We start from the raw sequence: 24,692 nt of genomic DNA, 5'->3' as shown, positions 1-24,692 counted from the left end.
TTCCAAAGGACTGGGATTACAGGTGTGAGCCACCGAGCCCAGCCAAGTTTGATTTTTCTTGGCTGGTCCTATAGAGTTACTTGATGTGCTTAAAATTCAGATAGCTACCATTTTGATAGATGAACCTTGTTTCTTGTTTCCTTATGGGTATGCAGACTATACTAATAACCTCTCCTCAGACACAGATAAAGAAGAGAAGGTGGTTGGGGGTGGTACCACCTGGGCTTGGCCAGAACCCCTCTGGGCCAACAACTTAGTTGAGTTACCATATTCTTCCATATTCTTCAGTCTTGCAGGCCCACAAATGGACTTTTTTAAATCTTGTTCAGTCTGTCTGTGACGGATTCATATTACTTGAGTTTATATGAGACTGATGTCTAAGCAATGATGCCAGTGTGCACTTGAACCTGTCCCTTTTCTAGTGTCTAGACTGTTTTCCCTATCCAGGGTGTGCCTTTCCTGGGTTAAGGTACCTGAGAAGTTGAGTCATTACTCAGAATGTCACCTGACATTAATTCAGTATAAACTAGATAAAATAATTCTGACCCAACACAAAAATTACCATGTTGGACATACAGTTACTGATATCACCCCAATTCACTGAGTCTATGAAATCTGATTTTTTGGTACTAATGAATTTTTTGTTGAACTTTCTGTAGATGTGTAATTTATTAAGCCAGTCAAATATTTGTTCCATTTTGCCTCATCTCATTATGTACTGACTTAATCAATATCTACTCATTAATCAATATATGAGTTCTAGGAGTGGGATGCCAACATCCTGCAGGCATATGATTCCACGTCTAATTATACTTTTTCTATGAAAATCAGCTATTAAAATAGTATATGTTAGATATTTTAACATTTTAAAAGTATACACTATGGGAAATGTGTGTGGAATGTGGTTTAAAGAGAGACCCCTTCCTGCCTGCCCTGTTACCTTTCAAATGCATCAGTTTCTCCCTCCCATCATCACTGTTAGGCTGTGGCTGTATAACTGTTATGCACTACCCCGAGATAAGTCAGGAGACCTCAGACTCAAGACAGAATGTGTTTGGAGTTTCTTCTTATCGAACTAAGATAAGTTACAGTCCCAAAGGGATAGAGATGCACTGATCATGCCCTATTGACTCTTGCATAGAAGGAGCCATTTCTCCCCCCAGGGACTTGGCTTTTTCCTTGTCAGTGTGAGAGTTCCGAGATTGGGACAGAGCTGCAAAGGGATAGAACAGGGACTGTCTATCTCATTTTTTCCGTTACACTGTTTGTTCTTCCCATGGGCAGGAATGTGTCTCCAACCCAATGCCTCCCAACTCTTTCTACTCATCCAGGGGTGGTTCTGTTTCTGTTATAGTTTAGGGGACTCAGGCACAGTTTCTCTTTTTCTTCCCCATTATTTGTTTCTCACCCTCAGAAGGAGAGATTTGTAAAACTGCTGGACCAGCTACACAACTCACTGAGGATCGACCTCTCTACATACAGGGTGAGTGAAGACATGGCTGTGGGCAGGATAATAGATATCAAGCACAGTCCCAGAGAGACTGTAGGCCAATCTTGGCTATAAAGATTGAGGCCAGGGAAAACTGGTCTGTGTCATCACATCCACCCAAATGGCCAATGCTACTGACTCCTGTGGTTCTTTTAACTCCAGGGACCATGTGGTGTATAAATAGCGGCAGGTATGGTTAGTTTTTATAGACATTGTCTTTCCAACCTCATTCTTAACACTACTAAACTCTCTGGTGACATTCTCATTAGGGAGTTTCCTGAGGATAATCTCTTCCAGGAGTACCCTTTTAAAAAATTAGATACCTAATTACATTTCTTTTTTGCATTTTTCCATACTCTCCTCATTTTTCAGTGGAGGTGTGAGAATCTGGCTAGGGGGAGAGAGAGTAGCTTGGCTTTTGCAAGTAATTTGTGTCAGACAGCATGTCCATTCCTAGTATAAAGGGAGGAAATAGGTATAGTAGGAGGACAGGTACTGGGACAGGACAGGATAAGGAAATGGGCAGTTTCTTAGTTCCTCCTATGTTAGATCTTAGAATGGCTTCATTACTTGCTTTAAAGTGCTGTGAATTTTCAGAACAGGCAATATATGCACATTAAAAAGTAAGTATAAAAACCTTAAAGTCAAAAAGAAATGAGGTTTTAATTGTCTGCACTCAAGTGTCCTCCATTTGCACAAATAATGGACAGCTGACTGTATATCTTATATTTGGCATATAAGTAGCCATTTGAAGGTTTAAAAACTGACCATTAATGTGAAGACAGACTCAGCATCTCCCTTCAGCTCTTCATAGCAGCTCCCTCCTAAGACTCGTGCCAAAGTGAATGAAGTAAGGATGGCTGGAAATTCCTAAGGAACTCACTCCAAAAGCAGTTCTGCTCAGTGATCTGCCATCTGCTGGCTGCAGAGAAGAGCTGGGGTCTATTGTACAAAAAGTACAGGTCCTGCACCTCAGTTTGGTCTGTAGTGTGGCTCTACTTATATTCCAGGATATACAGTTAGATTGTAACTTTTGAAGAACTCACTGTTGGTGTGTAAGAATCTTCATCCAAGAAAAGCATGTGTGTAAGTGTGTGCGTGCCTGTGTGTTCATTTGTACAAGTGCTTATACATTACATGGGAAGTAGGGCTGGAGGGAGGATGTGTCACTTTCTAGGGTGGGGAGTATTAACCCCTGCTTTTGGCAAGAGCCTATTTGCATCAGTAGAAAAAAGAGAAGGAGACCTGTAACATTACAGTGTTTTTGGCCAGCTCAACTAGAGAAAAACCCAGTAGGTAACAATTAGGGAAGCTTTTGATATCCTCACTTTTGGCAGGGAAGGTTTTCATAGTCCTCTGTTCCTTGCTTACATTTGCTTGATTTGCAACAGAATAATTTCCCTGCTGGGAGTCCTGAACGGCTTCAGGACTTAAAATCCACAGTGGATTTGCTGACCAGCATTACTTTCTTCAGAATGAAGGTAAGACTGGGGCTTGGGTGGTGCTGGGCTGGAGACCTGGCTACAGGAATGTGAAGAATAAGAATCATTGGGCAGAGTCTGAGGCTACAGGATTCATCACCTCTAAGCTTACATTTCTGTGTACCTGTTCCCTGGGTTACTTCTGAGAGAGCACATAGACTATAGATCCATGAGGGTGGGGTGGAAGTTTTCCCTCTCAGCTGTCCTGGCAATTTCATCACAGGGAAAGGTCTAGGGACCCAGACAGGGATGAAAGAATCTAGAATAGGTTTGGGGTAGTGCTAGGAGAATATCCCACCCAGGTGAGCAGGACCTTGGGCCCATATTTCTTCTTTTAATTGGCAGGTACAAGAACTGCAAAGCCCTCCAAGAGCCAGCCAGGTGGTAAAGGATTGTGTGAAGGCCTGTTTGAACTCCACATATGAATATATCTTCAACAACTGCCACGACTTATACAGCTGCCAGTACCAGCTGGTAAGAGGTTTGGGATCAGGTGGGGCCAGCTGTCAGTGGCTCTTTGGAGCCTCAGCTTTCCTTCATGATGGTGGTGGAAAGGCACTCAGGACAAAGTACTTGATGTTCTCAAGGGTGAGTGAATTGTGGAGTATGAACCATGTGGACCATGTGAGATATGTGGATGGAAAGAGACCCCTGGGCAAGATGAGACATACCTGAATTGAACAGAAATGGCAACAATAATGATGTTGAAGAAAGCAAACCTAAATTCATGCACAGTTCAGGGGTTGAGTAGGTGAATTCTCAGTCCATCCCAGAGTCTTTTTTTCTCCCTCCAGTTTAACTTTATTCTGACTCTTGCGGACTCTTGTAAGTTCTGGGCTTCCTTCCTCTGAGATCTGAAGTGGTCTCTGAGCTGCTGGCTCCTGGAAGGTTTACTTTTCCCTCTAATTCTCTCTGAAATGTGTGATTCTTCTGGGTTGTATTCATCCACTGGCTATCAAGACTGACCCTATCCTTCTGTGAGGCTGAGCTACTTCACCTATTTTAGCCTGGCACCCTAAGTCAGTACCTGGTGACTTAGTACATTTTCCCAGATCCTTCTAATAGTATCCCCGATCCATGCTCCCAACTTATTTCAAAGCCAGAACTTACTTCTAGCTCCAATTACTCAATTACAATTCCAATCTTAGGAGTTTCTTGCTGACCATACATTTGCAGAGTGGATTCCCTTCAGTCCAACAAATACTGAATGTTTGTTCTAGGCCGGGTCTGAGGAGAGCACAGTGTTCCTTCAGTAAGTTTGCAGTCTCATAAATGTATATGTATATCTCTAATCAAAGGAGTCTGTTTGAAGCGCCTTGAAAAAGGGGTAAGATTAAAGGAATTCCAAGGAGGAAGAGTCTTTTTGCACTCTTGATCAGATACCGGGAAAAGCTACATAAAACAAGGAACATTTGAGATAGACCTTAAAAGGCAGTGGGATTTGGACAACCAATGATGGCAGGACACCTAAATGTCTTGGACATTTATCTTTAGGTAACTACATCCAATTTGTAAAGCTTCCTAGGAGCACCCTCATAAAGACTAAGATCTTGTTCCTACTGCCTCTTCTCATTCCCAAGTGTACTTTCTGTGCCAGCCATGTATTTAAGGCTTCTTCCTTTTAAGGTTTATAAAGCCTCCTATTGGTTCTGAAGTCCATGGGAGTTTTTCCTGAGGCCTTTGTTTTATTTGATACATTCTGGGCTCCTCTGTTATCTGTCTATGAAGTCTCTGTGGTCGAGGAAAGACACTGTTCTCAGCTTTGATCTTTCAACTAATGCAGAGGTCTGGTTGAATATTTGGTCTCTATTTCCCAGCATGAGAATTAACTAGACTTTGAAAGAGAGTTCGTAAACTATTCAGGGATACTCTTTAGCCTTTGTATTTTGGTATCTGCTTTTTACTTTCTCTCAATTTCATTTTTTCCTTATTCCATATTTACACTGGCATAAACTGTTGATGTCTTAAAATTTCCATCTTTTGACCTTCCGTCATTGGTTTATTCGTCCATTCATTCACTTAACAGAGCATTAGAGACATAAAGTTGAGTAAGAGACATTTCAGCCTTTGGGGATCTCATTGTTTAGTGGAGATCAGGGCAAATTACTACATTTATTGTTTCTTTGTTGTTGTTATTTTGTTGTTACTATGTTTTATTGTAGTTGTAGTTTTCTGATACATCTACACCAAAGGTTCACAGAGGGTGCTCTGGGAGCCCAGACCAGGGATGTCAAGAAAACCTCTCAGAAGAGGCAAAGTTCAATCTGAATTTTGAGGAAGGAGTAGGAGTTAACTAGAGAAAGGGGCTGGAGGGAAGGGGCATACCACGGAGAGGAAATAGAATGCTTGGAGGCACACAATTATGTATGAGCATGTTAATTTAAAGAAATATAAGCAGGCCGGGCGCAGTGGCTCACGCCTGTAATCCTAACACTTTCGGAAGCCGGGGTGCGTGGATCACTTAGGTCAGGAGTTTGAAACTAGCCTGGCCAATATGGTGAAACCCCATCTCTACTAAAAATACAAAAATTAGCCAGGCGTGGTGGTGGGTGCTTGGAATCCCAGCTACTTGGGAAGCTGAGGCAGGAGAATTGCTTGGACCCAGGAGGCAGAAGTTGCAATGAGCCGAGATCGCACTGCTGCACTCCAGCCTGGGCGACAGAGTGAGACTCCGTCTCAAAAAGAAACAAAATAAAAATAAGATAAAGAAGTATAGCAATTTAGGGTACTTACAGCATCCGGCTGTGGGATTCAGCTATCTGGGATCAAATCTTAGTTCTGCTCTTCACAACTGCATGACTTTGGACAAGTCATATAACCTTGCTGCCCTTCACTCTCCTCATCTGTAAATGAAAGTGATAATAATTTCTACTCAATGGAGTTGTTGTGAGGATTAGATAAGCTAATGTGTGTAAAGGTCTTAGCAGAGTGTGTGGCACATAATAAGCAGTAAATAAGTGGTGGTGGTGTGGTAATAGCTGGAACAAAAAGAGTTGTAAGGTATGAGGTTGAGAGTCATATTCTGGAAGATGTAAACTAAGGAATTTAAACTGTATTGAATGCCGTTGAAGGGCTTTAAGCAGAGAAGTAACACGTTGAGATTTTCTTTGTAGAACGATCACAATAGCTGCAAGGAGGAGGGATTGGATTGAAGATCAAAGACCAGTTCAGAAATCCTTGAATGATAAGAGCCTGAGCCAGGACAGTGACAGAAAAATAAAAGGAAGAGATGTATTTAAGTGATATTAAAGATTCTGTCCTGGTTTCTAGGAACTTCTTGATAATGCAGGCTTATTAAGGACTGTGGAAGCTTTCCAGTGACATATGACATCCCACATAAAGGCCCTGTTCCTGTCCTTCTGGGCAGCTCCACCTTTGCCTTTGACTTACTGGGAGATAATGTGTGTTCCAGCCTCCCTGTGGTGACTCCTTCACTTTTCTGGGCTGTGAATATAGAGAGATTTCTCTTTACCTGAAAGCCACCATCGTATTCCCTTGCCTCTTCCCAAGTAAGGCCCTTTCTTATCTAGCTAGGCAAATAGCTTCCTAGATGCAGTTCTTCCCCCTAATAACTTCAGGGGATCAAGGGAAGTCCTACTCCACTGAAAGGCTGAAATGCACACCAGATCTGTTAAGTAGCTCCTGCAGAAGTTGAAAGAGCTTCTCAGAGCTGAGATGTGTATGTGTGTGGTCATGGTGTGCTGTCAGTAGAGGAATACCACCAGAAGAGGAGGGCTGCCTGCCTGTAGGGGCCGCATAGAAGTAGACCTACTTAGTGAGGATGGAGGGGCTGTTTCCTTTAGCCAGGGAGTTACTCTGCCCATAGCAACTGAGAGAAGGAAGGAGGATGGGCATCTTTATGTCTCTTGGACTGACCAAGTTTATCAGAGCAGTGCCCTGGGGCTGAGGAGAGAACTTCTCAGCGATAGGCTCCCTGTGTTCAGGGATTTCACAACAGTCACTCTTACAGAACAAGGATAGTCTTGTGGAAGACAGGCTCTAGGTGAGGAAAGGTCCTTGATTCTAGAGGAAGAGGTATAGGGAGGGGAAGAGAAAGAGGATCGTTGGAGACACCCTCTACATTCTGCTCTGACTCTCCCTCTCTCTCACTGTGTCCTCTGGATCAAGAAGCAGGAGCTACCTCCAGAGGAACAAGGGCCCAGCATTCGGAACCTGGATTTCTGGCCCAAGCTCATCACACTCATCGTGTCAATCATAGAAGAAGATAAGAATTCCTACACACCTGTTCTGAACCAGTGAGTATCACCCTCTTTGGCCCTGTCTGTTGGTGGTTGGTCTGTCCATCTGTCTAACAACCTCTTTCTTTCCTGTCTTTGTATGTTTGCAGTGCCACCTCTTCTTCCTGTCCGTCCGTCTGTCCCTCTGTCCCTTGTATCTGTTTGGGTAACTGTTTCTGGAGACAGGTGTGGAAACTTAATGGGGGTCCCTGCCCAGACTGAGCCAGCCTCCCTGGAGTGAGAGGCTTCTGGGACTGTGGCTGCCATAGGAGCCCCAGGGGATCCACAGACCATGTGTGTATGTGTCTGTCCACTGTGAATGAAGTGGGCCTTCTTATAGCCCACCACCCCTTGCCCTTTCTCCTCCAGCTTATTTAGCCTGTGCCTGCGCCTGCTTTCCAGCCTCTGCCTGGAGAGTCTCTGCCTCTCAATTCCCTGCCTTCTGGGCATCTTCTGCCCCCAGGCCCATCTTGCCTACGGGTATCCCTTCTGCCCCCACTTGTCCTGCCACTGGCCCCTGGCCCCTGGGCCCCTTTTCTCCAGATTGGACCTAGCCCTGTTCCCTAAGCTTCTCCTCTCTCCAATATGACTTCCAAGAACTAGGCACTTTAGCCTTGAAATGAATCAAATCAAATGGCTCTTGCCTTATTCTCTGACTGTGATTTCTTCTGTCATCCAGGTTTCCTCAGGAGTTGAATGTAGGAAAAGTCAGCGCGGAAGTGATGTGGCATCTGTTTGCCCAAGACATGAAATATGCATTGGAGGGTAAGGATCTGTCCAAATCAGTGGGCTGCCAGGCTTCTAGCCCAAGCTCCTCGTTCACTGTCCCTTTCCTCTTCTAGACAACTATAAGTTCTGGGTGAGTGGTATAGTGAGAAATTAAAGGAATTCTAGGCCTGGTGGGATGTAGGCCCCAGGAGACCTTGGGTGGGCAAAGTTGCAGCCAAAGGAAATATGAAAATGGCTGTGTGGATGTAGGTTCCTCCTTCCAGCTTTGGAGCAACTGCCTGTTCAAGACCTTCCCAGCCCAGGGATGAACTTCTCCCATGGTGGGTGTTCTTAGGTGGCCCACTTCCTGGAGAGTGGTCTTGTGAAACTTCAGTTTTAAAGAATCAGAAAACCTTAAATACACAGATAGATGTAATTGTTTTCTTATGTTGGGGATTCTCTGGCCTGGCTTTTCTTGAAAGCTGCTCTGGATTAGTATGACAATGCCAGGAAGATACTTCTTCCTTCACTTCTCCTTTAGAGGAGGGCCACAGGCAAATTATTATTCATCTTACTCCTTCAGCTTGTTCTTTTATTCATTTCCTACCTTGGTCCACAAAGATATCATTCCATACCTGTATCAGACCTTGCTATCTGTACCCATCTGCACTCACCTATTTAGCAGCGTTTCCTGCCATTTTATGTGTGGTAGTCTCTCTCCTCAGTCTGTGAAAGCCCATCTAGGAGGAGGAGGAGCCATCTGGGCAAGGACAAAGCAGAGTCTGGATCTGTTATTTGGGTGGGATGGCAGGGCAGCTGGGCCACCCTCAGACTCTTGAATGTGTGAGGTTTAGAATCAGTGAGTCTTGAGATTGAAAGAAACCTTGAAGATCTGTGTTACATTTGAGCCAGCCACAGACTACACGCGTACATTCTGTAACACAAGCCCAGAGCAGGGCTGCCTGCTGTCAGGCCAGGGAGGAGGTCACTGGTCTCTCCCTCCAGATGCCACTTAGTGAGCCTGATGGGGAGTACAGTCTCAGTTCTTGAAGACCTCTGGCTCCAGTGGGTTTGGGGGAAAAGAGAAAACACCTGTGAAAAGTGAATCAACTCCACAAGAGAAGTAGTGTGAGGTGGGGCAGAGGTTTTCAAACAGAAGTATCTTAGGAGCTAAGTTGAAGGGGAAACTCAGAGGCTAGGCTCCAGGCCTCTTGCATGATGCCAGCTCAACCAGCCCTGCTTTTATCAATCTTACATGGAACTCTAGGTGAGATTTCTTTTGAAAGGGGAGTTCTGCTAATGTTTAAAACAAACACAAAAGGATTGAAAACTTCTACTTTAAGAGAAAGAATTAATGTTGGCCTGATTTCAAACCTCAATTTCATTGCATATGTAGCACGGTGAATTTGGTCCAAACTACTTAATTTTTATGAGCTCCCATTTTCTCATCTGTAAAATGGGAGTGATGATAGCATCTGTTTCTTTGAGCTGATGAAGTACTGAGATGTATTTAGCATACTGCCTGGCACTTACACGGCACTGACTAAATCTTAGTTCTTAAGAACAATAAGAAACCATTGCAGGCTCTTGAGCAGAGATGCAATGTGAACCCAGTAGTATTTTAATAAGATCTACCTCAGTGGGAGATGAGGGCAGCTAGAATAGGGAGAGACTAGAATCAGAGAATGCAGATAATGAAGAGCTGTTGTAATAATTTAGGGATAGAGGGTGCTGCTGGGATTAGAGAAGAGAAGTGGAGAGAGGAGAATGGGCTTTGATAGACATTGGAAGGAAGCCAGAACAGGACTTCGTGATTGTCAGAATATGGAGGGCAAGAGAAGGGGAGGAGTTTGGGGGCCTGGATAATAGGAGAGTGGCATTGACTCTGACTATAAAACGAAAGTTGAAAATGCTGTCCTTCGCCAAATATTTTGTAAGTCAACATTATTAAGGTATAATTTAAAGACCACTTTAAGAATACAATTTAATGAGTTTTGACAAATAAGCCCAACTGTGTAACAACTCTCCCAATTAAAATATGAAACAAAAGCTCCTTCTTGCCAGTTTACAGTAAATCCCCACTTTATTCACCAAAGGTTTATTGAATATTTTCTCTGCGCCAGCCTCTGTGCTGGTTATTGGAACCCAATGAGATGAACAAGGCATAGCACCGTCCCTTAAGAAACTCACAGAGCAGTCTAGAAAACAGTCGTATAAATTGGCAGTTACAACACAAAGTTATAATGCCACAAGAGGAGTAAGTATAGGGTGCTGAGAGCACACAGGAGAACCATGTAACCCAGACTCTGAGGACCTGGGAAGGCTTCCTGGAGGAGGCGATGTACAAGCTGAAACCTGAAGGGTAATAAGATTTAGCCGGGAGGGTGGTAGTGACAAGAAAGGGAGACACAGAACATTTCAAGCAGAGGCTACAGCATGTCCAAGACCTGGGGTCTAGAGAGAGCTGGCATGCTTGGAGAACTGGAAGCAGCAGTTCAGTGTGACTAGCACTTCAGAGGGTAGGGGAAGAGATAAGTAAGACCTGAAGATGGAGAAGTGTGACAGAGTCAGATCGTGAAGGAGGTTGTAAGCCATGCATAGGCTTTTGGACTCTCTCTCTCTCTCTCTCTTTTTTTTTTTTTTTTTTTTTGAGTCTTGCTGTGTCGCCCAGGCTGGAGTGCAGTGGGCTGATCTTGGCTCACTGCAACGTCTGCCTCCTGGATTCAAGCTACTCATGCCTCAGCCACCCGAGTAGCTGGGATTACAAGCGTGTGCCACCACACCCAGCTAATTTTTGTATTTTTAGTAGGGATGGGGTTTCACCATGTTGGCCAGTCTGGTCTTGAGCCCCTAGCCTCAAGTGATCCGCCCCCCTCAGCCTCCCAAACTGCTGGATTACAGGTGTGAGCCACTGCACCCAGCTGACTTTTGGACTCTATCTTGAGGTAGTTGGGAGTCACTGACATATGTCAAGCAAGGGATTGACATGATCAGATTATTATGTAGAAAGGCCAGTTGCTCTGTCTACAGTGTGGAGAGTGGATTGGGAGGCAGAATGACCAGTCTGGAGGCTATTATAGTAATCCAGGTTAGAGATGGGGGTAATGAGACCTAGGCAGGTAATAGCGTGGCTAGAAGGAATGGATAGATTCCAGAGACATTTGGAGGTGAAATCAGGGGCTGGTGATTTAACTGGGCGTGAATAAAGAGGTAGAAGGAAGATTTGAGGATAATGCTCAGCATTGAATAAGAGGGTAAGATTAGTTGGTGTACTCTGTTCCACTTCAGCTGGAGATTTTAAGATAGTGAGAGACAGGGGCAAGTTAAATCTAGACATGATGAAATGTTCCATCCGAAGCTTATATAGGCCAGGCGCGGTGGCTCACGCCTGTAATCCCAGCACTTTGTGGGGCTGAGTCGGGTGGATCACCTGAGTTCAGGAGTTCATGACCAGCCTGGCCAACACGGTGAAACCCCAACTCTACTAAAAATACAAAAATTAGCCAAGTGTGCTGGCACATGTCTGTAATCCCAGCTACTCAGGAGCCTGAGACAGGAGAATTGCTTGAACCCAGGAGGCAGAGATTGCAGTGAGCAGAGATAGCACCACTGCCCTCCACCCTGGGTGACAGAGCGAGACTCCATCTCAAAAAAAATAAGAAGTTTATATAGACGTTACCAGAACCAAAGAGAGATTAGGGGGAGATACCAGCAAACTGGGTAGTTGAAATCATGAGGTTGGAAGAGCTCTCCAGGAGGAAAGGAGGGAGTTAGGTGGAAGTCAGGGGCAGGAGGTTATGATTGGCCCTTCTGACAGATTACCCCACTTCAAACAATTTTACCGGAGCATGACTTCATGGGACTTGTTAGAATAGTTTAAAGTGTGACCGGTGTTTCAGAACTTTTCAGTTAGTTTTTATACCAGAGAAGTTAATACAGAAATTAGGGATAGGGGCCAGAGTGCAGATAATGAATTGACAGAGAAAGTGAAAATTATATGTAAAAACAGTAACTTGAAGGTCCCTAAAAGAAAGAGTTAGGGAGTTATGGAATGATGGGCAGCCCTGCTTGAAAAGGAAGGAGGAGGACCCCCCTGATGTTTCTAGGTTCTTAGACTGGTTCCAGAACAGCAGGGGATGGGGCTGGAGGAGAGAGTCTCTCTTTTGATGTCCCTAAGGGTCTCTCTGATATCCCTGATTTTTTCACTCTCTTTGTTGCTCATTGGTGTCTCTGTTCTGTCACAAGCAACCACTGTCATTCGTATACGAAAAGTCCTGTTTCTGGGTGGTAAGAACGTTTAGTTGTCCTTTTGCCTCTAGTCTTACACCTTTTCCCTCTTCTGCTGCTCACTGCTTCATAGAAGAGACTGCAAATGCAACTTTAGGTTGAGAGACAGTGCTGCCTGCAGTGCCAGGGAATGAAATTCCTGGGACTTGAAGCCCTTTGAGGCAGAATCCTGGGCTTCTATTTCCTCCTTCAGTGTCTGCTACACTAGTTCACAAGGGCCAGCTGCCCCAGCCTGGATGTTCCGCCTTGACTTGGAGGAGCATCACCCATGGCAACTCAAAGTTGAGCAACAAAGTCCCCAAGGACAGTGGCCTTCTCTTCCCTGCTGCTTAGTCCTCTCCCACATTTGCTTGCTTTTACCATGATGTTGATGTGTCAGCATACAATTGATTTTTATTATTCAAATTAGTGCTTCAGCTATAAAGGGGGTAGATGAAGAGAACCTATGGGTGTGGCCAGTGCTCCAGACTCTGAGCAAATTGTGAGTTATCTTTGTCCTGGATTTTCCAGAAGGCTCTGGAGATTCAGCAAGATGGCTTTTCAAGTTCATAATAAATGCCCCATTTTCTACAGCATGATGTGTCTTTTCATCTGGCTGTGTTTCCATAGTTTCCAAACTGGCTATTCATATTTGCATACTTCCCTGAGAATTCATTTTTTCAGTGTCTCAGCTCTGCCCTGGAGCCCTTCAGTTTGCCTCAAGATTCCATTACACCATGGCTGCCCAACTGCTCTGTCAACTTGGGCCCAGTTTGATTTTCCCTGTCTCTGTAGTTGTCACTGACCCATTCATGCCATGTACACCTGCTCATCTCTGCCTTTAAGCCTGTCTGAAGGATGACTCAGCTACTGTGATCAGAAAGGCCCTGGAAAACCATTGTCCTCTACAGTCATGGGCAGTCTCCCTACTAATCAGCATCAGCACCCATGGCCCTTTCTCCTCTTCTACACCAGAGGCCAGATGCTAGAACAAAAAGACCACTTCCAAATGCTAGAGCAAAAAGACTGCAGGCTTTATCTGGGAGTCTGGCTTAGTTTTTCTAGAGGAAGATTTGGGCCAAGCTTGTGGAGAGTTGCTGAGCAGAACACTGGTGGGGAGAGATGGCTGTGAGAAGGAGGTTGGGGGTCACCCTTGTCCTAAGACATCTGATGGAGCTGCCTGACCAGATCTGCTGCCTTGGGAAGGCTCAGGAACCATGGCCTCTACTGCTGGGACCTGACCCAACCTTTCTCCCTACCACTAGAGCATGAGAAAGACCACCTGTGTAAGAGTGCTGACTACATGAACCTGCACTTCAAGGTGAAATGGCTCCACAATGAATACGTGCGGGATCTGCCTGTCCTCCAGGGGCAGGTGCCTGACTACCCAGCGTGAGTCACCATGTGGGCACTACAGAGGGAAGGGAGCCCTCTGGGTGGGCAGGGCTAGTATCCCCAATTCATTTCAGCAAGCCAGTCTTGGGGACTGCCTGTTCCAGGTACCACCATAGACAAAGAAAAGTGTTAAGCTGTGCCCTGCCATCCAGAGGATCCCAGTCTGATGGAGCTGTCAGGAAATGGCATATTCCAACCACTAGTTCTAACCCCCTGTTCTCCTGCTCTGGCTGCAGGTGGTTTGAGCAGTTTGTGCTACAATGGCTGGATGAGAATGAGGATGTATCCCTGGAATTCCTGCGTGGGGCCCTGGAACGAGATAAGAAGGATGGAGTAAGTCAGGGGCTTTGGCTGCACCGGGTTCAGGCCAGGTGTCCCAGCAATTAGCTATTGGCAGAAGTTCCTGGGCTTTAGCCAGGATGGCTATGCCTGCCCTGTGGAGTTCACAGGAGGGCTGTTGAGGGCCACTAGCCACCCTTGCTGGTCAGAGCCTTTTCAAACTCTACAAGCTTGGGAAAAGATAGCAGCTGTGGATGGTGACCCTGTGTGTGGTCTTTCTTAGTTCCAGCAGACATCAGAGCATGCACTCTTTTCCTGCTCTGTGGTGGATGTCTTCACACAACTCAATCAGAGCTTTGAGATCATCCGGAAGCTGGAATGCCCAGACCCCAGCATCCTTGCCCACTACATGAGGAGGTTTGCTAAGGTGACCATAACTCTTCCTACTCCCTCCCGCTTACCACCACCACACTCACAGTCTCATCACAGGCCTGAGCTCAGCACTTCTCCACTGTGGCCTCCTGGTAAAGCCTCGTGTGACCCCCATTCTCCTTTGCTTGTTTCTGGGGCAGACAGATGGTTCTGTCTTAGTGCTGTTCTGTGGTTGAGAGAGAGCTTTGTCCCATACTGTGAGATTCCCCCTTTACCTCCCTGTTGTTATTGTTCTGTGATGAGAAGTGCTACCTCAGGCAAGATCCCCATAGAAGAGCTAAGAGTTCCCTTTCCTTTTCTTTCCTTTCTCCTCTTCTCAGACCATCGGGAAGGTGCTGATGCAGTATGCAGACATCTTGTCAAAGGACTTCCCAGCCTATTGCACAAAGGAGAAACTGGTAGGTTCAGGCCCTGGGACTCTTACAGAAAGAGAGTGGAAGACATTTGAATCCTTGCTTTTGAAGCTGTCCTCAGAATTGAGGGTTGGGGTGACACTCCTGATGCCTGATTCCCATCATGGCTTTGCTTCAGATCCATGCCACAAAATTACGAGAACTTGACAGAGTTCCTGTGAGTCTCATTTGGTACATTATCCTCTGCTAAGCTAGACCTTTGCTTAGTCTTTTTTTTAATATATATATAAAAACTTTAGATATTCAAAGAGTTATAAAGGATAATACATTAATACTTGAGTACCTACCACCCAGCTTAAAAATGAAAACATTTGCTTTTAGTGAAGGAGAATTATCTGAACTGGCCCCAGCTCTTAGTGCTTAGGGAGAAATCTATGTAATATGTAAAGTCCCTGTGGCTTTTGTGAGACAGGGAGGGAACCTAGGCTAATGGGCCCTATGCTGAAAGGAGCCAAGACTCAACAGCTACATCTGTCCCCAAAGCCCTGCATCCTGATGAACAACATGCAGCAACTGAGGGTCCAGCTGGAGAAAATGTTTGAGGCCATGGGAGGCAAGGAGGTAGGTCTTAGGGTTTGGGAGTCACTGTATTTTCCCTTTATTCCTGAGCTCCTTGGCCATAGAACTCCACCCTCTCTTTACTAGGTGTAGGCCAGGAATTTAGCTTGGGGTCTGGGCTGGCTTAATCTGAGATAGGCATTGGGGTAAGGCCCTGCGAGGGAGGAATAGGCATTGGGGTAAGGCCCTGCGAGGGAAGAATAGGCATTGGGGTAAGTCCTGCAAGGAAGTAGTAGGGGTGTGGCAGGGTAGAAGAGGGTAAGAAAAGCAGCCTAGCCAGGCTTACCTCCTGTGAATACAGCTAGACCTTGAAGCTGCAGACAGTCTGAAGGAGCTGCAGGTGAAACTGAATACGGTTCTGGATGAGCTCAGCATGGTGTTTGGAAACAGGTCAGTGACCCCACAGTACAAGGCCCTCAGAGCCAGATGTGGTCCCTAGCCAATCCCAGAGCCCTTGCCCCACACCTCTCCATATAGCTGCAGGTGTGTGGATCTTCCCTGTACTCCTGCTGACTGTCCCTGCTGGAACTGCACCATGAGCATATGGGAATGGGACCAAATAGCTGGTGCCGCTCCAGGGACAGCGTGTGTTTGGGGAGGGGAAGGCTACACTGTGGGCACATGTGTAGTTTCCAGGTACGGATTGATGAGTGTGTTCGACAAATGGCCGACATCCTGGGCCAGGTTCGGGGCACAGGGAATGCATCTCCAGACACCAGGGCCTCAGCGGCTCAGGATGCAGATAGCGTACTCCGGCCTCTCATGGACTTCCTGGATAGCAAGTGAGTACAGCATTCAGGACTATCCTGTAGGGATGAGCAAAGCAGATGCCATCGGGCAGGGGAGCCCCTCGGGGAGAGGGGTTCCCAAACTCTCACCCTGGCCTCACCTGTTGCCTGGACTTGCAGCCTCACCCTCTTTGCCACTGTGTGTGAGAAGACGGTTCTGAAGCGTGTACTGAAGGAGCTCTGGCGCGTGGTGATGAACACAATGGAGAGGATGATTGTTCTGCCCCCACTCACTGACCAGACGGTAAGGACACCTCCTTCTACTTCCTCCTGCTGTCTCACTTCCCCTCACTCCCTGCTTCCTGATGGAGTTGGGGTCCTCTGCTTTTGACTGATTCCCTCTCTGCCCAGGGCACCCAGCTGATCTTCACTGCTGCCAAGGAGCTGAGCCATCTTTCCAAACTCAAGGTACTCTGGGTGTGGGGTCCTCCTGGCAGGTGTGGTCCTTCTGAAGTCATGGAGAGAGGGTGACTGGGGGGAAGGAAATTGGAGCTTTGGAGACTGAAGAGGAAAAGGAGGAGATGAATATGCACTGTGGGCTGGCAGGTGGGTGCAAGACTTTCATGACTGCCCTGAGCTGTCCTGATGCTGCTGATTTCTCTGAACAGGATCACATGGTGCGAGAGGAAACACGGAATCTCACTCCAAAGCAGTGTGCAGTTCTTGATCTCGCCCTGGACACCATCAAGGTGGAGGCCCCCCCTTTTTCAGACAGTCTTACCACCACACTCACTTGGCCCTGGCATTCCATTCTCCCAGACCAGGTGTCCCTCCAACTCTTAACACTCCACATCCAGAAGAGAGTTACTATGTACTGCCAAGGATACAGAGAGAATCAGATACGGTTCCTAAATTCAAGATGCTTATCATTGATAAGGTGATATAAGGCAGGAACATATGAACTGTGCTTCAAGGCACCTGGGAGAGGTATGTCATAGGTCTCAAGTTCTCTAAGGTTCAGATGGGTAAAAGAGCACTTTTGGTTCTTCTCCCTTTCTGAAGTGCTTCTATTCCATTTCTGTGCCTGTCCAGAAAGAAACATCCTTCAAACACTGCCATACCTCCAGGAATGTGGTCATCCCCTACCAATCCTGCCAAATACCCAAATAATACTCTTCATCCAAGAGCCTATGACTCTGGTTCTGTGGGTGTTCCTAAATAGCCTATTCTGACAGTCTTCTTCTTGCTTCTCTGAGGACAATGTTGGGGAGCTGCTTTCTGTAAGGGGATGAAGCAGTCACAGGTGCTCTTTTATCTTGCAGCAATACTTCCATGCAGGAGGCAATGGGCTGAAGAAAACCTTCCTGGAGAAGAGCCCAGATCTGCAGTCTCTACACTATGCCTTGTCTCTGTACACACAGACTACTGACACTCTCATCAAGACCTTTGTGCGCTCTCAGACCACCCAAGGTAAGGCCCTGAGGGCTTTGGGTTTCCACCTCTCCTCTCTGATACACATCTTCCCCTAGGGAGTCTGTATCTTCATGCCCTTGGGAGCAGATCCAGTTACTTCTTCAGAGAGCCCTTCAAATTCAGATCTGGAATGTTTGATGGGACCGCAAGACTTACCTCCACCCCATACCCATTACCAGGCAGGAGAATCACAGAGGCCTGGGAAATATGTCTAAGATTTCTTTTCCCAGACATCGCCTGGCCCATGCATGTTTATTAAACTCAAGGAGTATACCCTGACTGGTAAGCGGCAAGAAGGAAAAATCTATGAGGAAGCCTTGAGAATGAATGGAAGCCATGAGAAATGTGAAGGCTCATAGTGTGGGGAGCTTTGCTGGGAGTTGTCCTGGGGAGAGAAGGCAAAAGACTTTCCAGACTCTGCAGCGTGGATAGGGAGACAAGGAAGAGAGGCAAACCATGGCAGCTGCTGAAGGGAGGGTGTGGATCCCGGGGCCCTGTGCACAGCTGAGGCTCCAGTCTCAGGGGTGTTGTTTACACACAGGGGACCCAGGAAGCCGGTTTCCTCCCAGTGACTTTCAGTCCTCAGAACCCCTCCCTACCTCCAGTGTGGCCTGTCCAAAACAAAACACATCTGCATAGATGTAGCTCGGGTTGAAATTCTGACGCTGGAGCAGAGCCCTCCCAGGAGGCACCTCAGGCACATTTGTTACTGCTTGTTCCAAGGAAACCTGAGCAGGCTGCCTGGGAGAGTGAACCTGGTGGGGGAAGTTGGCGCTTAGGCATTACTGAGCTGTGTGTGAATCTGGGGCACAGGGCTGACTTAGAGGGGAGAGGGCTCTAAGCAGGTAGACTGGTGATGGCAAGTGAGAAAATGGAAGGGACCAAAAGTACTGCTCTATTCCCCATCTGTTCTCATTTCCAATCCAGGGAGGGAAGAATAGAGAGCAAAAGAAGAGCTGTAAGTCTCACTTAAGTGGACAGGGAGAACTTTTACAGAGCTGGGTACATGTGCAGGCATACACCATCAAGGAAGATCTGAGTTAATCCAGAAAGGCTTTTTAGAAGCATTGAGCTTTAAGCTTGATAAAAGACGAGGAGAGCCTGGAATGAGCACACATATGATGAGAGCAGGGTTGGCAACTGCGGGAAGAATCCATGTGTATGTGTGTGCATTTTCTATCATTTCTATCATTTAAGGGTCTAGGAAATTAAAGCCTACAGCCTCTCTCTTGTCCTGCTGGTCTCAGATACCTCCTTTCTGTATTTTTCTACGGTTTCTGCCCATGATTTGGTTGGTCTCTGACCCATGAAGTCTAATTTGGAGCATTCACACACTGACTCCAGCTCTTTCACTTCTTTCTCCACTCTGCCCCACCTCTGTGCTCCCTCAGAATATGTGTAGAGCTGCTTTGAATGGCTGTTAACTCCTTAGACTGCTAACGGATTCTTCTTTCTCTGTTCTGCTGCTGCTACTACCTCTGACTTGCCTGTCCTCATTCAGTGCATGATGGGAAAGGTATTAGATTTACTGCTAATGAGGACATTCGTCCGGAAAAGGGTATGTTGTACACCATGCAGATATGGATCTAATATTAGCTAACACTGACCCCTGGGAGCTAGAATGAGCAACTCATGCTGGGGGTCGGGGAACCAGCTGCCAAAGTTTAGGAGCTCTATCTCAAGTCTTAGAGATGGGTAATGCCTTCATATAGCCCAGGAAGGGGTTCTGTTGTTGATCTCTGTCGTATTCTCAGCATTCTCCCACCCCTCTGCCTCAGGACAAAGAAGGATTTTCTCTGGGGTATAAGATTGTGGTGTTTTCTTTTTTTCTTTTTTTTTGTTTTTTTTGAGACGGAGTCTCGCTCTGTCGTCCAGGCTGGAGTCCAGTGGAGGGATCTCTGCCCACTGCAAGCTCCGCCTCCCAGATTCACACCATTCTCCTGCCTCAGCCTCCCTAGTAGCCGGGACTACAGGCGCCGGCCACCACTGCCAGCTAATTTTTTTTTTTTTTTTTTTTTTTTGAGACAGAGTCTTGCTTTGTCCCCCAGGCTGGAGTGCAGTGGCACAATCTCGGCTCACTGCAAGCTCCGCCTCCCAGGTTCACACCATTCTTCTGCCTCAGCCTCCCAAGTAGCTGGGACTACAGGCGCCCGCCGCCGCACCCAGCTAATTTTTTGTGTTTTTAGTAGAGACGGGGTTTCACCGTGTTAGCCAGGATGATCTCAATCTCCTGACCTCGTGATCCCCCTGCCTCAGCCTCCCAAAGTGCTGGTATTACAGGCGTGAGCCACCGCACCCGGCCAGGTGTTTGCTTAAAATAGAGTGGGGTCTCTGCTAAGGGGAGCCTGTAGATTGGCTCTTTTCAGAGATTGGAACTGGGGAGTTCATTCTATAGAGGGGCCCAGGTTTGAGGGGGATGAAGTCTTTCAGAGCACAGCAGCCTCCCAAGCAGGAACTCTAGGAATCCTGCAGCCTCCCAAGCAGGGACCTTTAAGAATCCTGGGCATAGGTGGGAGGTTGCTGCTTTTGGCTAGAGAGGACCCACATTTTTCCATTTAGAGACACCACCCGGTCAACATAATTCCCAGGCACAGATACAAGGTGATGGCACTGCCCTACCCCAACATCTTTCAGTGAAAAGTCCTTCAGCCTAGGAGACAGAGTTTTGGGGATCCTTGAGAGAGAGTCTTAGTGCACTTTTGGAAAATGTGTCTAAGATGCTGTCAGCTTAACTTGTGTTACAAGACACAGCCTTGTTCTTTATCCCATTTCTTTCCCTTCTCCTATTGCTTACTTCCAATGGTTACTGTGGTGATTGCTTCTTGCTTTTGGGTATAGGGTGGTGGCCTCCTCACCCCTCAGTTTTACCTCCTAGAGTTCTCCAATGGGGGATCATCTCTCCATTTGTCCCTCAGGGTCTGGTGTGGACGATCCTGTGGGAGAAGTCTCTATTCAGGTGGACTTGTTTACACACCCTGGTACTGGGGAGCACAAGGTCACAGTGAAAGGTGAGTGATGGACTTACAGGTCTGCCCTTTCCTTGCCCAGTGGCCTCACTCATCACTCAAAAGCAGGGGCTGCTCATCCCAGCCCTCTAGCTCGGCCCTCCTCCAAGGGGAAGATCACCTGGGGTTCAAGAACTGGGAATTCCTGGTGGAATCCCTCACAGATTTCCCTTGTTTGGGCAGTGGTGGCTGCCAATGACCTCAAGTGGCAGACAGCGGGTATGTTCCGGCCTTTCGTGGAGGTGACCATGGTTGGCCCACACCAAACTGATAAGAAGAGGAAGTTCACAACCAAATCCAAAAGCAACAACTGGGCCCCTAAGTACAATGAGACATTCCACTTGTAAGTTACGGGGGGGACCTGCAGGACTCTGGGATGGGAGTAAGACTTGAGGGGTTGGGGGAGAGGAGGGCCCAGGGGGATGGCAGACTAGGGTGAAATCAGCTGGAGACTCTCAACTCTGGCCTCATAACTTCTATCTTGTGCTCACAGCCTCCTGGGAAATGAAGAGGGGCCCGAGTCCTATGAGTTGCAGATATGTGTGAAGGATTACTGCTTTGCCCGGGAAGATCGCGTGCTAGGGCTGGCTGTGATGCCTCTGAGGGATGTCACAGCCAAGGGCAGCTGTGCCTGCTGGTGCCCCTTGGGCCGGAAGATCCACATGGATGAGACAGGCCTGACCATTCTCCGGATTTTGTCTCAGAGGAGCAATGATGAGGTGGCCCGAGAATTTGTGAAACTCAAATCAGAATCTCGTTCCACGGAGGAGGGGAGCTGAACACCTTCGACTCCTGTGCCAATCCGGCAGCAGCAATTTCAGAAATCAGGGCCAGTGGGAGTTAGCTGTGTAACCGGCTTAGGGTCTTTGCAGTCAAGAGGCTGACCACTTCAGTTAAAGATATTTAAGGAAAAATTTGGGGTGGTGATAATATGGCTTTTCACACAAAGGGTCATGAAGCCCTGACCCAGCAAGACTGTGGTACTAGGGGCTGGGATGTGGGGTTACCACATGGAGAGATTTGCCATAAAGAGAGAAGGACAAACATTTCTGAGAGTGTCAGCCATTCTTGGTAGACACCCCTCCACTCCTCATCCCACCTCTACCCATCTCCATGCCACACCTTATCCAGTTAGACACATACATACCAATCATTAGAAGAACAAGTTTAGAGGGTGTGGAACTTGTGCCTGGCTGGCTGGGTAGTCAGTTGAGCCTGTTGCTGAGCTCTGTGGTCTGGATTGGAGTATGGCCAGGGCAGGAGTACACAGAATAGAATTTAGACCGTCCCTTGAGTAGAATCCACTGATTTTCTGTGGCTCCAGTGAGAACAAGGCTTTGAAACTGAACAAGATACCTTCTAGAAATGAACTGTGCTAATCCCTTTCCCCAGATTGTATCATGAGTAGAATCAGGTTCACGTGGTGCTTCAAAGCCCTGAAAAGAATATTTCTTTGGACCCCAGGCACTAGGGGCCACCTGCCTGGGAGTCTCCCTGCCTCACTCCTCTAGGCAGGGGAGTGATGCTTCAGGACGTGACAGGCTGTTCTAACATGTATCTACCTGAGGGCTAGTTGAAGGATCCAGGAGTATTTTCTCCGTGGGTGGGCCCTGAACAAAGCCAAAAATTGTAGAAACCAGTCTAGAAATAAAGTCCTGCTCATCTGTGGCCACTGCCTTCTAGCCATCCTCCACCTTGCAGAAAGAATCTAGCCTTTGGTCTCTCTCTGTCTTTCATCTGGGTCATTTGCTATTCCCCTCAGATACTCAACCCTATAGAAGGAGCCTGGACTCTGATCCCTCTGTACAGGCTGGATGGAGGCGGCCCTCAACACTCCCTGGGAGGTCAGAGACAAACTGTTTCAGAGAGTCAGATGGACTTCCCAAGACTTGTTGAGAGATGTGACATGGTTCTTGGATTTCCTCTGTAGCAGCTTCCTGGACTTCCTGAGGACTCGACATTGTCCACAGATGTACTGGCCATTACATGAAACAAGAAACCAAGCATCTTTGCTGTTGTTAATTATTATATGTGCCACTGTTACAGGAGATTATAGGCTAGTCTGTAATAAATTATCTTATAGCAGCCTTTGGGGTTTGGTAATTCTGCTAATGTGTGGAAAGCCATGGAAATGACTGTCCTCTATAATGGTAGATTTTGGCCTAATGGTCCTTTGCTGCTTCACACTCCTCCACCCCTATACCTGACAGCCAGTGGGTGAAGCCTAAAGTGGTTCCGGATAAACACCACTGGGCTAACATCCTGTCCTAGACCTGAGACTGCCAATCTAATTAACAGAGTCATGGGACCTAAGGCACCAGCTTCCTGCAAAAGGTCCAAAAGAGTAGCAGGAGAGGTATTCTGGTGAAAACTAGTCCGTGCTTCTCTTCCCTTTGTCTAGAATTGCTAGGGCAGATCACAGCCTGGGTTGTGAGGACAAGGCAGGGGCCCACTGGGGAGAGGTGTGCCTGCCCATCTTGGCAGAGGACTGAGGCTGCCACAGACAGGACAGAAGATTAGGCTTAGGACTGTACCTTGGCCTTTCATTCAGGCTCTATTCAAGGAAGAAGAGCTGCGGTAGAAAGCCTACTCCCAAAGGGGAAGAAATAAGGTAAAAGGCCACATGGCATGGAAATGGAAAAAGCTGAAACAAGAAGGATAGTGCTCACCTACTCTTTCAACCTGCACTATCACTACTTGTGGGTCAGGGACTAACGGGGCACCAGCCAGGGAACTAGCTCCGTTTCCACTGCTTGCTAAATAAATCCTTAGAGTTCAGTTGCTCATTTAAAAAATTCCTCCTCCCCACTCCTCTTCCAAGCCAGCCACTTAACATTTCTGCCTCAAAATTACCTCTTGAATCCATTGGGTCGCCTCAAGTTCCCACCACCACAAGAGTCGTGGCAGCTTTTAGGTCCTCATGCCTGAGTTACTGTGATAATCCCCTGCTTCCGTTCTCACCCTGCTCTCTTCACACACTCTAATAAAGTCCTTCTCCTATTAAACTATTCAGTGGTCACCGATAGCCTCCAGGCTGAAACTCCAAGACCCTCCAAGATAGCGCAGCCGGCACCGCCCCCCTTGCCCCTACCCTGCAGCTATTCTAAAGCACTGCCCCGGCAGGTCCCCGACAATCACTGTGTGCTCCTACCCCTCCGTGCCTGCACATGCTGCTCCCCTTGCTGGAAAGTCTGCCAGCTTTTTCCACTGCTTTCTAGGCTCTGCTATCTGGACGCCTCCCCACAGCACTCTACATTGTTATAATTTACTTGTCTCTCTCCCCTCATCAGCCTGTGATCTACCCAAAGGCAGGATCTAAGTGTTTTATCTCCATTCCCTCAGCGGCCAGCATAGTTCGGGTACTTCAAAGCCAGATCGGCAGCTAGGGGCCCTCTCCATGGAAATACAGAGTGGGTCCCGCACCTGAGGGCAGGGGTGTGGCCAGAGGCGGGTTCATGGGAGATGGGCGTGGTTTGCAGGCGGGGCTCTACTCTAGGCCAGCACCTGGGTCTCTAGGGCGCCTGCGCAGGAAGGTGCGTTAGGATGGCAGTTGCTGGAGTCGGAGGCTGGGCGGCGACGGTGAGCAAGAGGCGCCCAAAGTGGGTGCCCGAGTAGAAGTTATCGCCTTCTCCCTCCTAGTATTCCTTGAAGAGAGACTCTGTCCCCTCTCAGTATTTCCAGTAGCTGTCCATCCTTATACTTTCTTGAGACCACTCCCCATATTCTAGTATACTGGTTTTCCAGACACTCCCACAGAGGACATATTTGTCGAGATTATCTAAGAAAGGGGGGCTTTATCCCCCATGCAACTCCTAAAGGGCACACATTTTTCCAGTTATTTCATGAAGCAGATACCCCCAGACCTCCAGCAATTGCACATTCTTGTTGACTCAGGGAGTTTTCCACTTTTCCAGCACTGTGCAGATTCTCTAAGAAGTCATAATCCTTGTCCCATACTTGATCTGAAGTGGCACGTTTGCTATCATTCCCTCCCACTCTTTGGCGTAGGATACCTACTCTAGAGGGAAGAGTCAAACTCTGGCTGGCTACCCATGGCAAGCTTTCAGATTTGAATTAGCCACTAATTTCTGTAGGCTATATCTAATCAGAATTAGAACAGAAGTACCTTTAACAATGGACTTTTAAGAAAGAAAAATCACATCTTTCAGTTTAAGTTGTCGCCGAGGTATTCATTGTGAATATTCAGACTAACTCCCTGAATGATCC

The 24,692-nt window shown here is 47.2% G+C and overlaps 2 protein-coding genes across 8 annotated transcripts in view; both read left to right on the top strand.

Annotated features, from left to right (window-relative positions):
- UNC13B (unc-13 homolog B) overlaps positions 1-22,550 on the top strand; it is a 247,584-nt gene extending 225,034 nt beyond the window's left edge. For 3 of the 7 annotated variants that reach the window (XM_055293823.2, XM_055293818.2, XM_055293822.2), the window contains 19 exons: positions 1,415-1,483; positions 2,881-2,970; positions 3,316-3,444; positions 7,099-7,226; positions 7,888-7,973; positions 13,448-13,574; positions 13,814-13,910; positions 14,140-14,283; positions 14,609-14,686; positions 15,185-15,262; positions 15,561-15,649; positions 15,889-16,041; positions 16,168-16,291; positions 16,399-16,455; positions 16,656-16,736; positions 17,310-17,457; positions 20,376-20,468; positions 20,649-20,808; positions 20,959-22,550. In XM_055293823.2, coding sequence (XP_055149798.1) covers positions 1,415-1,483; positions 2,881-2,970; positions 3,316-3,444; positions 7,099-7,226; positions 7,888-7,973; positions 13,448-13,574; positions 13,814-13,910; positions 14,140-14,283; positions 14,609-14,686; positions 15,185-15,262; positions 15,561-15,649; positions 15,889-16,041; positions 16,168-16,291; positions 16,399-16,455; positions 16,656-16,736; positions 17,310-17,457; positions 20,376-20,468; positions 20,649-20,808; positions 20,959-21,244 — 2,217 coding nt within the window. In that variant the 3' untranslated portion in view covers positions 21,245-22,550. Of the gene's footprint in view, positions 1-1,414; positions 1,484-2,880; positions 2,971-3,315; positions 3,445-7,098; positions 7,227-7,887; positions 7,974-13,447; positions 13,575-13,813; positions 13,911-14,139; positions 14,284-14,608; positions 14,687-15,184; positions 15,263-15,560; positions 15,650-15,888; positions 16,042-16,167; positions 16,292-16,398; positions 16,456-16,655; positions 16,737-17,309; positions 17,458-18,961; positions 19,019-20,375; positions 20,469-20,648; positions 20,809-20,958 lie in introns of all 7 variants that reach the window. The other 4 variants (XM_055293821.2, XM_055293819.2, XM_055293820.2 and 1 more) reach the window with 3 other exon arrangements.
- Positions 22,551-23,987: 1,437 nt separating this feature from the next.
- LOC129490758 (phospholipid-transporting ATPase FetA-like) overlaps positions 23,988-24,692 on the top strand; it is a 114,698-nt gene continuing 113,993 nt past the window's right edge. Inside the window, exon 1 of the mRNA XM_055294545.2 lies at positions 23,988-24,044. The gene's annotated coding sequence lies outside the window, so the exon portion shown is untranslated. The remainder of the gene's footprint in view (positions 24,045-24,692) is intronic.

This window comes from Symphalangus syndactylus, chromosome 9, assembly GCF_028878055.3.
Source record: "Symphalangus syndactylus isolate Jambi chromosome 9, NHGRI_mSymSyn1-v2.1_pri, whole genome shotgun sequence".
NCBI lineage: Eukaryota > Metazoa > Chordata > Mammalia > Primates > Hylobatidae > Symphalangus > Symphalangus syndactylus.
Note: the sequence above shows the minus strand (reverse complement) of the source record. Positions and strands in the feature narration are given on the sequence as shown.